The 12575-nt window shown below is 35.2% G+C and overlaps 2 protein-coding genes across 5 annotated transcripts in view; both read left to right on the forward strand.

The window, feature by feature from the left end:
* Positions 1-8376, forward strand: part of ppp1r42 (protein phosphatase 1, regulatory subunit 42) — a 105320-nt gene extending 96944 nt beyond the window's left edge. For 2 of the 4 annotated variants that reach the window (XM_073041119.1, XM_073041129.1), the window contains exon 10: positions 2351-3436. In XM_073041119.1, the coding sequence (XP_072897220.1) occupies positions 2351-2425 (75 nt within the window). In that variant the 3' untranslated portion in view covers positions 2426-3436. Of the gene's footprint in view, positions 1-2350; positions 3437-8266 lie in introns of those variants that run through there. The other 2 variants (XM_073041154.1, XM_073041146.1) reach the window with 2 other exon arrangements.
* On the forward strand, positions 8306-11526 carry tcf24 (transcription factor 24). The gene is made up of 2 exons (XM_073041176.1): positions 8306-8734; positions 10512-11526. Exons 1-2 carry the CDS (start codon positions 8306-8308, stop codon positions 10620-10622), a joined length of 540 nt encoding a protein of 179 aa, XP_072897277.1. The 3' UTR covers positions 10623-11526.
* The last annotated feature ends 1049 nt before the right edge of the window (positions 11527-12575 follow it).

Below are 12575 nucleotides of genomic sequence, written 5' to 3' on the forward strand. Positions count from 1 at the left end.
CTCCCCCGCCTTCACCCCTTACCCTTTGATGCCCTGGCTAATCAAGAATGTATCTATCTCTGCCTTAAATACACCCAATGACTTGGCCTCTACAGCCACTCGTGGCAACAAATTCTACAGATATACCACCCTCTGACTAAAGTAATTTCTCCGTATCTCAGTTCTAAATGGACATCCTTCAATCCTGAAGTTGTGCCCTCTTGTCCTAGAATCCCCTACCATGGGAAATAACTTTGCCATATCTAATCTGTTCAAAGCCAACCCAAAAGCCAAAAAGAGGGCATATAATAGAGCAAAAATTGGTTTTGGTATTGGTCATATGAATGTTAGGTTGGAGTCTGGATAAGTAGAGATTATTGCTAGGTGGGTGAAAAATGTGTGGTGCATAAAGTACCAAGCAAGTGCAGTAATTGGTAATGACCTCTGCTGCCCTTAATCATGTGTGAGATCATTGAACTTCTTCCTGCACTGGGACCAGTTGCTTCCTTGTCATCTCATTCCACTGCTCCTTCATCTCAGAATCAGATGGAATCAGGCAGGATACATTCTCTGTGGATTACCTCATTAATCAGGATCTTGAAGCTCGTGTTAAAGTGGAATGCCCTGCGTCCTACTTAAATGGTCATTTTTTTAAAAATAATTTATTCTTTGCTATATATTTTCTTCTGCTAATAGTTATAATAGGTGATATCTTCCCCATTAAGTAGTTCAGGTTAATTTTACTGCTCTACCAGACTCCTGAAGTAATTTAAATTTTATGCAAAACAGACTGATAGACCCTCTTAATTGTTTTATATATAAAAAAATCTTGTGTAAGCCATACCAGGACAAACTGTCCACTTCTGCAATATCATTTTAAATGTTTTCTCCCTAAAGCCATTAGCTGCTGAAACTATTTTCCATATCTTTATTAACCTCTACTGCCATGTATCCCATTTCCTTCTTGACCAGGCTCTCATTTCAACCTTCCCTAATTTCAGCCTCATCCAAAACTCTATTCCATAGTCCATCTCTGACAAAGTCATGTTCAACCTGTAGAGCATCACTGCTGAACATTGCATCAACCATCACTTTGATTTGTTTAATCCACTTTCTTTTGTTCTAATGTCCCCACAGTCTTGCCTATCGCAAAGTCCATGACTCTCTCACTGAAACGTATTTACTCAACCTTCTCCTCTTGTACATCCAGCACTTTCCTTGTCTTATCAATGTCAGCTTTATTTTCAACTTCTTGGGCTTAAGCTTTGAGTTCTTTGGTTAAGCCTCCTATCACCCACCTTCACATCTGGCTTTCAGACACTCAATAAAATGCATATCTTGTAAAACATTTGGTAAATTAACTCATTCTCTCCATTAATTTTGTGACAACTTATTTCTGATTAGGATTCTGTAACTAGCATTTAAGACATGTTTCGTTCTTTAGGATGCTGTTGAATGCAAGTTGCTCTTGTTTTGTATTATATAAAAATGTATTTTCTTTTGCAAAGTAGGAACTTAAGGTGTGTTTTATGCAACATCTTTAGCATAATCATTTACCATTGTTTAGTTTCAATGTCCCCATTTAGAACCAAGTAAGTGAACCATAGTTATTGTTATTATTGTACAGAAATGTAAGGATTTTGGCTTGATCAAAACTCTTGTTAATGCTTGATGGTATAACTAAGTTTTTGGTCACTCTGATCAGATAGTGTTGTTACCAGCTTGTAACAAAATCCTCATAGTGGAAATAAGCTATGTAGTCCAGCATCTGTCATGCCATTGAATAAGACTTTGATCAATCCTGAATCTCAATTCCACTTTCCTGCCCATTTTCCGTGGAGGCATTTGATCACAAGAATGAGAACTGTAACATGAGAGTATGATGAGAATATCCTTGAATATTCTCAAAATTAGAGAATTCCAAAGATGTATTGCAGAATTCTTTGTGATTTTTTAAAAAAACTATCCATTAAGTTGTGCCCCATAGTTCTGTTTTTAATCCAAAATAAAGGACCCATGTATCTCGCTGTCAGTCACACTTAGAATCGCTTACATCAATTTTCTTCTAAACTCCAATGGCAGTTACTCAAGTTGTGTTGAAAGTATAACACACTTTTTCTAAGAATCAATCTAGATTCTTCTGTGTTGACCCCAAATCAAGTATAATTCTTGTTAGGTAAGCACAGAGGACGTCAGCTATGAATTCACCAAAACTCATTAGAAATTTATGAAGTTAAAGATACTAACGAGAGCAGACAAGGAAAGACTTTCCTCAATGACATCAAGCAAACACGGGCATCTAAATATTTTTTTCTTTTGGCTTCTTTAATTATTTTAAAATATGTTAAAATGCGTCTTTCTTTTGCCGCAGCAGCGAGATTTAAGCAAAGCCGACGATTCGCAGTCAGCTCAGAATGTTGCGGAAACTTCGTCACAGCATCACTAACAGTGCAAACTGAAATCGAAGACTTTAAACAACAGCATCAGTTTTCACTGATGTTGGGAACACATAACTAGTTTATATTGTTTAATTTTAAGATCAATTAAATGTAATTATTTATATTTTTATTTCGATAGCATAATATTATAGCCCGTTCGTTGATTTATTTTAATATATCTTATTAAAGGGCAAATTCCTACGAATTTAACACCGTGTATTCGAAGTGTTCCGTTTGCAAAGAGCTGCATGATATGTATTTTATCTTTGTAATTAAAATGTTAAACACGCTTCTGGTTCAGATTCCAGCGTTCATTGCCCCAACATAACTCTGTCGTGAGTTTAATCGAATTTGTTAGATAATGTTGAGCTAAATGATTGTAATATTGTGACGTAAAGGGAGCGAGCATTGTTCGGTAAACAAATCGATTTGGCGAAACGCCAAGTTTCAGCAGTGTTATTGCCAGATTTCAAACTTCAAGCTTTTGCAGTATTTCGTTATTGTAATAATTCCACGTTCCCTTGATTGTCGTTTTGTTACTTGTGTTTTTGTTGTTTTACTATAAAAACTGAACGTTTCGGTTTCTGAAATATTGAAGCTTCATCACCCAATAAATGAATAATAAACACAGAAACACACAGTGGAACATTGTCCCTTGTTTTCAGCCATGAATGACCTGCAGCCTGTCTTTTCTATTTTCTATTCTTTATAATAAATGTTTCAATATTAAATACTGTAACACGCATTTTATCATTGGCCTCTATTGTACCGAATTAGAAGTTTAAGTATAGAAACGCCTGCACTTTTAGTACCTTATCAAGTTGTTCAAGGTGTTAAAAAAGGCGAGTTAACTTTTGGAAGCGTTGCGATGGAAATGTAGGCTAACCATGAACAAATACGACCGACTGACATGTTATAAAGAAATATAACTATTGAAACTGAACATTTAAATCCACAAATTGTGTACTCAATATACCATGTAATTACTTACTCTGTATGTTTTTCTTTTGTGAATAAAAAAAGACATTTTTATATTTTACAGTAAAATTTACTTGTTCTTGATTTTAAGAAACAATATTTTTTCATAATTCTAATTACAACACAAAATATGAGCATTGTACTTTTAGGAGATGGATACAGGAAAGAGATGCTAAGCAGATTTTTCGGATAATCCATGAACAAGTACGAAATTTCACGTACATTTTATTTGTCATCTTCGGTGATTTATCGATCTATCACATATAGTCTATTTCTGATTCCATGGTTAGTTGATATGAACTAAGTTCAACATCTAATGCTAATTTATTTCGCCTTCATAAAGTCATTTAATCTTTCAGTCAAATATGAAATAGCAAGCGTAGCCAGATTGTAGTTATATGCAATAATACATGTAGCAACTTCAAGGATCTGTTTCTCGTCTATATAAAACCATGGTAGATTTTAACTACGCAAGGAATGGGTACGTTTTCCCAAAGTAATGACAGTACCTAGTAATTTGAATCATTTTACGCAAATAAACGTGTTATATTTCAATTCATGTAGTTAACTTACAGATGTTATGATCAAACGTTCTGGGTTTATATTTTTAACAAACTTTTGAATAAACGACATTTTAATTAAGTGAACATAGATTTTTACATAATACGTGTAGTATTGAACTTTAATGGTTCGGGAGTATGCTCATTGATGCACTATCTAATTATTTTTAGAAAAGAAACAAAACCACAAGTAAACGTTATCCCAATTCTAATGAATTGTAAGAATTATTTTTGTTTGAATTATGTCGACATGTTTATTAAAAGATCTCGTATTACTTTTTGTGTTTTAAAAGCTGACCATTCTGTTCACACATTAAGAAAATTACAATTTTTATAGAAAAGTTTTTAAAATCCACTATCTATATTATTAACGATAATCCAAGCTGAGAAATGAATCTTATCGCTTATCTTAGAAAAACATTATCAAGGGCGAATCCCTGTTTATAACAATGAAACCTTTAAAATTCATTACCATATCGATTTGACGATGTGGCTTTAAGGGAACTAATTCTATAATATTCTGCCAATCCCTTTTAATGAGCTTGATCATTTTTGCTAATGAAAAATATTAAGGGATTAGGAGGAAAATGGATATACGGAGTCAGGTCACACACCCCGGTTTTACTGGAAGGCAGTTGAAGTTCTCCGGACTAAATATCTTACTGTTGTTCCTGTGCTCAACGAAATGTGGAGAAATATTTGTTGCATATTATTTCTGAAACTAAACTAGTGTGGGATAAATAATGGTTTTCTGTATGTATACACCAAGCATCGTTTAAGCTTCCAAACAATAATCGAGAGAAGTATCAGTTACATATCGAAGAATTAGCTATTAAATACAAAATGCTGGAGGAACTCAGCAGGTCAGTCAGCATCTATGGAAAAGAGTAAACAGTTCTGAAGAAGGTTTTCAGCCCGAAATTTCGACTGTTTACTCTTTTCATAGATGCTGCCTGACCTGCCGAGTTCCTCCAGCATTTTGTATGTGTCCTTCCATTTGAAAAATTAATACTATTTTCTTGGTGATATCTCTTTAAATATTTTCAATTGATTGTTTAACCAAATTACCAGCAGAAATATTTGAAATAATATTTTAGAATAAATCCATGAGTGACAAAGTAAACAAAATGTTGAGGGCATGCTTAGCAAGAAAGGTAATCGTATAGAATATGAAATTGACAACCTTTCATCGGAATGGTAACTTAATAAATTTTCAGTCAGAGCATCTTACGCAAACATTTTTTTTCATATTATCAATATTTCTCATATGGCTATTATTTGTATTGTTAGCACATATATGATAATGAGCATATGGAAATTTGTTATTCTTTACCTGCATTAAAGATTGCGCAGCAAAACAACTTCTTACTTGGAAAAGGATGTTCGATTGATTTTATCATTAGCTAAACAGAAATACCAGAGACTTTATTAGTTTCTTTAACAACTCCTAATAAAATATTATAATTTGTTGTATGTGTGTGCTTTTGTTCTATTCGGCTGTTCGTAATTCCAACTTTCGACTGTTTTAATAAATATTGAAGTGTCGACTTTCATCATAAAGAAAATAAATGTTAAAAATAATTGTTGCGGGTCTATTTGTAGACTGTTTTAATTTTGTTACCTCAAACCCCCGTACTTAAGCAAGCGACCCCTTCTCCTTTACTATTTCCCATTGCCATTTCCCTCTCTCACCTTATCTCCTCCCTCTGGTGCTCCACCCCCTTTTTCTTTTCCCCCAAGGCCTTCTGTCTCTCCTCATCAGATTTCACCTTGTCCAACACTGTATCTCTTTCACCAGTCAACTTCCCAGCACCTGATTTCACCTATTTCTCCTATTACCTTGTGGTCATTCCTCTCCCCCCCCCCCAACTTTTTTACTCTGACTCATCTTTTTTTTTCCAGTCCTGACGGAGGGTCTCGGCCCGAAACGTCAAATGTACTCTTTTTTCATAGATGCCTGGCCTGCTGAGTTCCTCCAGCATTTTGTGTGTGCTGCTCAGATTTCCAGCATCTGCAGGTTTCCTCTCGATTCCGATTATTCAGGAGTCTTTTATGAAGTCACTTTAAATATAAATTTATATTTTACAGTCAATGGCTAATTCATGTTTTTAGTGACTCTTCACTTATGATGTAACAACGTTAATATGTGTTTTTATCCATCTATTTACCATAAATTGAATGTTAGCATTTTTATCCTGTCAGGTCACTTAAATATTATTATTCATAACCTGCTGTCAAAATATTTAAACTTTTTCCCTATTACTGTATGAATGAAACCCGCATTTAGTTTTAGACTTTGGATTCATATTTCTGAAACAAAAACGATTATGGAAAATACACATTTTTTGGGACAACTGATCCAATTAGGTTTCTGTCTGTTTTTAGGTGTGTAGCAACTAGATTATAGCCTTGCCCCGGCAAACTCGTAAACTCTTGATTTTGCTAGTAGCTTCTAAAGCAAAACTGAATGCATTGGGAACGTGCAATACGTGTGTGTGTGTGTGTGTGTGTGTGTGTGTGTGTGTGTGTGTGTGTGTGTGTGTGTGTGTGTGTGTGTGTGTGTGTGTGTGTGTGTTATACAAAGCCAATATGATCTCTAAAGGATGGAAAAATAATTCGTACTATTCTTTAAATCCATGATCTACTATATTAACGATCATCCCAGTTAAATTATGGTTAAATTATCTTTGTTAAATTATGACAAAAATAAAGCAAACAGGGCTGATAAGGCGATTGCTACTCCGACACCAGAAATCGCCTCTTTTCGCTTTTAATGGTAGAAATAACGTGGAGGATAAAACCGTTAAAGTCAAGTGACAAGTTATTTGCTTATTTTGAAATGAAGTTTTGTTTATGAGATTCACTTGGAATGCTTACTGCGTGATCTGTCGGTCTATTTAATAAAAGTTAGTTTGTCATTAAGTTGGTATTCCACTGAAGTAGTCAGATAGCCGTCAGGTTCCTTTGCATCATCCTGACAGTGTTTGACCAAGATACTGTCCTCATAAGGGAACGTAAAATATCCCATGGCATCATTACTAGTAAAAGAAATTACACCCATGCCCTACTCAATACCGATTCCTCTATCAACGTTACCTAAATAGATTACCTGCTGATCATTACACCCCTAGCTAAAGAGATTGGAAAAGAAACCACCTGTCTTTAATGTAGAGGTCTTCATTCAGATAGGAAATACAAAAGCTCAACTCAAAAGTAAACAGAGAATGTGAATTTGCGTTTGCGAGGAATATAGTTTGATGTTGATCAATTAGATTTCACCATCTTCATAACAATTGCAGTAATATTAAAACAATATGAAAATACTCTAGAATTGTGCTTACACGGAACGTGTATCAAATGATACACGTGGTGAGCAGAAAAATATACATCGCTGCCTTTTAAAAATACTTAATATTGTTCCATTTGATTAGTATAACGATTATACCATTGTATATATTTTTCTGTTTAAATATAATTTACACTGTACGTAGATTGGGCTAGGACCACTTTAAGAAGGTTGGCGTAGGTGGCCTATTACTTGTTAGTGAGTGGTGGCTATATGTGATTAATTGTCCCCTGTCAAGCAACTGTCAGCGCTTTGAGCTGTCAATGAGAGGCTCCAGAGGCAAGGGGGCTCATTCAGGTGTGTACTTAATGCTGTTCTCACAAGGCTTGAAGCTGAAATTATTATCGCTGTTCCTTATTAAAAAAAAATCAACGTGCCCATTCCCGCATTCTATACAAGGATAAAGACATGGGAAGCTTTCACGGCGACTGAATCACTCTTAAACAACATATTCTGCAGTCGGTGTTGGATTCGTGCAAAAGGGTAACTTTAGAATGTAACCCGCTTTTCGGTTTGCAGATAGAAACGCCATATACAGTATGCAGAACTGTGAGTGATATTGTTTTTTTTTCTTATCTGCTGCAAAAGATAAACCCAGGGCGCTATGTGTAGAACGTTGGAGTTTTGTTTAAAATAGATGGAGTTTCTTCAATTTTCAAAATATTTACGGAAAGCTGGAACCGATTAATAAAATTTATAGGCTGTAGGATGATATTACCAACGATCGATTTTGCAGCTGGATATTGAAATATGACTCAACTGGTTGTGTAACTTTCTTTACTACAAAATTATATATGATTGAGACATTATCTAAAGTTGGTACTTACCTGCCAAAATGATGATTGACGTTACAGTTGAAATAGAATCCTAAGGAATCTAACATGTTTTAGCAGAACATTAGCATTGCGCCATTTCGTAAACTAAACCAATCGCTTTTGAATTAGATTGAATTTGTTTATTTTCAGGTTGACGCTTTCCCATGACTATTGCGTTTGTTCCGGGTGATGGTTCAGCCTAAGAAAAGTTCAATGGATTCTACAGCTGTTCCAAAGGCCATAATTGAGAACAGTCCCAGTTCCAGCCCGAGTCACTGTCCAGATCCCGATTCCGTGACCTGCCCCACTCGCAAACACTCGGAATTAGGATCTCGCTCGAAAGTGACTCGCATCAGGGGCAGACCTGCGGCAGCAAACGCTGCGCGGGAGCGTAGCCGGGTACAAACCCTGCGACTTGCCTTCTTGGAGCTGCAAAAGACTCTACCTTCAGTTCCTCCGGACACTAAATTGTCCAAACTGGATGTCCTAATCCTGGCAACCACCTACATTGCACATCTAACCCGCACCCTGGAAGAAAGTCTGGAGGAGGGGGAAGGTCGGAAGTCTTCCGAGTTAATGCATTCTCTCAAAGTAGACGGATATCTGCATCCGGTCAAAGTAGGAGTTCTGCAATACCTCTTTATTGTGAAAATATATTTTTTTAAGCGTTTAGTCTAAATAACCTGTCTTTCCTAATAACATCTGCTGTTGTAAGTATTTTAATGGAATCAATGTAATATTTAAAACACATACTTTGAGCCTTTAACATGTAGATTATTTTAACAATCATTGGAGAAATGTTATAAATTCAAATAGACATCGAATAAGTTTCCTTTCATAACTATATATAATCTCGTTTTGTTAAAGCAAATTAATTCTACGATTGATGGGAATAACAGGCTGTTCTGACAAAAGAACTGTTCGCTGATTCTGAATGTATGCAATCACCCAAAAAAAAGAAGGGAAACTTGAGTAACTTTTAACGCTTCATCCATGCATATACTTAACGCAAATCGCTTATTCCCGTATACAGTGAACTACAACTTTGCAAATAGCCTTATGTTTCACTTTTCAACTTTCTAAAATTAAATTGCCAACTGTCCATAATAAATGTATATATTAAAGATTAACTTTACTAAGCTTGTTTTGCTGGATAAGTACATAGATCATAGAGTTTTTCATCTAACTATGGCTGGACCCTCTGACATTTTGAGTAAAAAACTCAAATTCTTTGTTTTTCTTCTTTAAACTATTCCTCGTCTCGAACAACTAACAATGAAAGTAGCAATTCCTAAGATTGTCCGCGTTTTAAGAACTATATGCTACTTTATTTATGTGACTTCTTGAAAATGCTGATACAGATATATCTGTTTGGTTTAAAGATACGCCAAGTTGAAACGAGTACTGAGAGCCAAAACTGGACAGAAAATATTTGTGGGGAAAATGGCTTATATATTTTCTATTTTAATGAATCTATCTAAGACCTGAGTATCCCCGTCTCACTGATCATAGATTTAATTTTCGATACCGTCTGGCTCAATTTATGAATCTTTTAAAAACAGCTAATTTAAATATGTAGAAAAAAAGATGATGGTCAACTAAACGAAGAATTTTTTTTGTAAAATCCAATTCGTTGCAATCCTATACCTGCGGAGTATTTTGCCTCATATTTCTCCATTATCGGTGGACATTGGTCTAGAATTGTATAGTGTAACTCTAGTTTAACCTTCTAGTATTTTTAATGCACTACAGCCATTTGTAGCGTTAAACATAAGACATTACCATTGCTTGATTTGCAGTCTATGTAGGAATTCAAAATACGTGTAAAATAAAATAACGTTTTCGAACAATCGCGGCATAAGTAGCTAAAAAGTACATATGAAATATCATTATGATGATTCCTTGCCCAGGCTGTATTTGTCGACACGTATAACCGAATCAGGAAAGATAAAGAAAAATATGACTCAAAAACGCAGAATGATTCAACTCCTATATGTAAAACTCGGCTTCCAAAACGATTAATCCTGGTAATATCTTTTGATAAGTTTACATCCAACGAATCTGTCGTACATCATGCAAACAACTGTTTGCAATTACAATACATTGAATCGGTAAGATCTGGATTATAATATTGTATTTTTCAATACCGTTGACCAAAGTGTAATTGTTGCGAATGGTGGTGAGGAGCATGCAGGATTGTTTCTGTTGGGTTTCCCTGTAACATCACATTTAGCTATCTGTATAATTTAAAACACGTTACCAAGTTATTTTTATGTTTGATAGGTGCTCACACTTTAAATCGCAACTTCATATTGCAAAGTATATTTTTAAAAGGAAATAGTCGAAGCATCAAACAAGTTATTAATATACATATATTTTCCTTCATGAATTTCAGAAGTGGCCAATGCGATCCCGGTTGTATGTCGGTGCAACGGGACAGTTTCTGAATTCGGATCAATCCGAGATTCAAACTCAAGCCAAGACGACCAGTCCTGATCCCGTCTAAACTGGAAACTGCCTAAAACTCTGCAAGGCTTCTAAAACTTGTTGTCATACCGATGTCTCACTGGCAATTTTTCAATGAACTTTTTGAAACGTAAGATAACATTACCAAAATGCAAATATTCCGCAGGAATAAGTAAAATATATATATTTAGAGAGAGAGAGAATTGAATGCAATTATTGAAATGAACGTGATGTAGTGGAAGTTGATCTCGTTTCATTTTAAGTATGTTAAAAGATAAATAAACTAAATATCTTGCAATTGACGAGCTTGGCGCTATTTCTGAAATGTTTAAATAACAGTTACCACGTGTGTCACGGATTTGGCCAAGACCTCTTCCTTCGTTTATTCACTCAAGTCGGGCACGATGATATGGAAGCACCAAAGCTTAAACTTTGAGAAACGAGGAAGCTGACGATTTCAATTCAATTGTTTACTGTTACATGGTGTTGAAAAGCTTGGCTGGGTTGGTAAGAGTGAAAATTCGGCTCGACTGATTGGCTACGCACTTTCAATTGAAATAGGTTTGCACTAAAGCATGATTCAACAAAACAAAAACTATGTGCACAGCTGGCCGCAGTGGATACGTGCGCACTTTCTACGATCACAAGCTTCAGAAGATCATTTCATTCTTACTCATCTTCGATAGATTTGAAATCTTCGCGAAACTGTTCGGTGGTGGTCAATACGCGACCAACCAGACTAGCTAACTGGTTCATACTAAACATAACTGAAATCAATTAATGTGTCCAATATGTCAATCTGACCACCTTTATGATATGGAGAATAATAAGCATGTATTGACATTGAATTAAGCTACCTTTTATTGTAAATAACATGAAAACATCCGAAATATATCTGCATTTTTGGAAGAATATTTTACGCTGGTATTTAACATCTAACTGTACTGTTCTAAAATAAAATATTCGTCCACTTATTTAAGTTGTTCGATTCATCATTTTAGTTTTGCTAACACAACTATACCAATGTTTACGAACAATTATTGATGGATAATGTGGGTCAATATCGGTTTAATGTTTAGTTTGTTGAACGGGAGGGGCGTAAATTAGAATGTTGGACAAAGTGGATATTGCCAAGCGTGTATCTATCGTTACACACACTCACATTTGCTCTTTAAAGGTAGCCTGATATTTTAAAGACTTTGTTTTAACTTAATCTGAACAAAATCTGGCTTCACTGGATCCATGTATCAAGGTTGACGAGGATCATTTAAGTCGGAGAAAAACTTGCTATATCTTTTGATTCAGTGAAGCATTCCTTGAGAATATTACATTTTATTACGAATTGCAAAAATCTATTATTGTCCAATAGTTTACAGAGAGAAAATATATTGAAATTAGTTCGCACAAACGACCTGAAACTTACAATTGTTTGAAATGTGCGTTGCCCCTAATTGCCTAAACTTCACACTAATTACTGAATCACAACTTCTCGGGAAAATGTGTTCACTTGGCAACGTAATTGTTTCAATTGATGCTGATGCTCCCTCCGCGCAGACCGTTCTATCATCATTCGGCAGGTTTCCATAAGTAATGACATCAAAACAAGAAGCGCTGACCAAAACATGTAACAACACGAGAGAAGTCTTAATTTATCTAGATAACTCCATAGTAAATTTTAATCATTTGAAACTCAGTATAGAGTTCTATTTCAAAGATTTGGCTGAGCTCTAAAAAAGAATCATCTAATGACATTGTTGCCTGCAGTGCTGAGAATTAGTAATTCACAAATGGGGCTCAACCAGTGCACACTGATGAAACACATGTTAGAACATTTCTTTCTAGCTAGGGGATGGACAGTATGAACAAAATAATGAGTATTTTGACCTGCAGTCAAATTTCATCACCACTTTAGAGGTACAGTCCACAAAGGCAGAATCTTGTGACAATTCTTTTAGGGATAAAACATGTAACCAGAGGAAGAGATGAAGATGAA

This window comes from Hemitrygon akajei, chromosome 1 (genome assembly GCF_048418815.1).
Source record: "Hemitrygon akajei chromosome 1, sHemAka1.3, whole genome shotgun sequence".
Lineage (NCBI taxonomy): Eukaryota > Metazoa > Chordata > Chondrichthyes > Myliobatiformes > Dasyatidae > Hemitrygon > Hemitrygon akajei.

Bases quoted from the DNA above. Each gene is read 5' to 3' on its own strand.
- tcf24 (XM_073041176.1), top strand. From the start codon at position 8,306: ATGGTTCAGCCTAAGAAAAGTTCAATGGATTCTACAGCTGTTCCAAAG. The intron at 8,735-10,511 runs GTAGGAGTTCTG...CATGAATTTCAG, and splicing joins GATATCTGCATCCGGTCAAA to AAGTGGCCAATGCGATCCCG.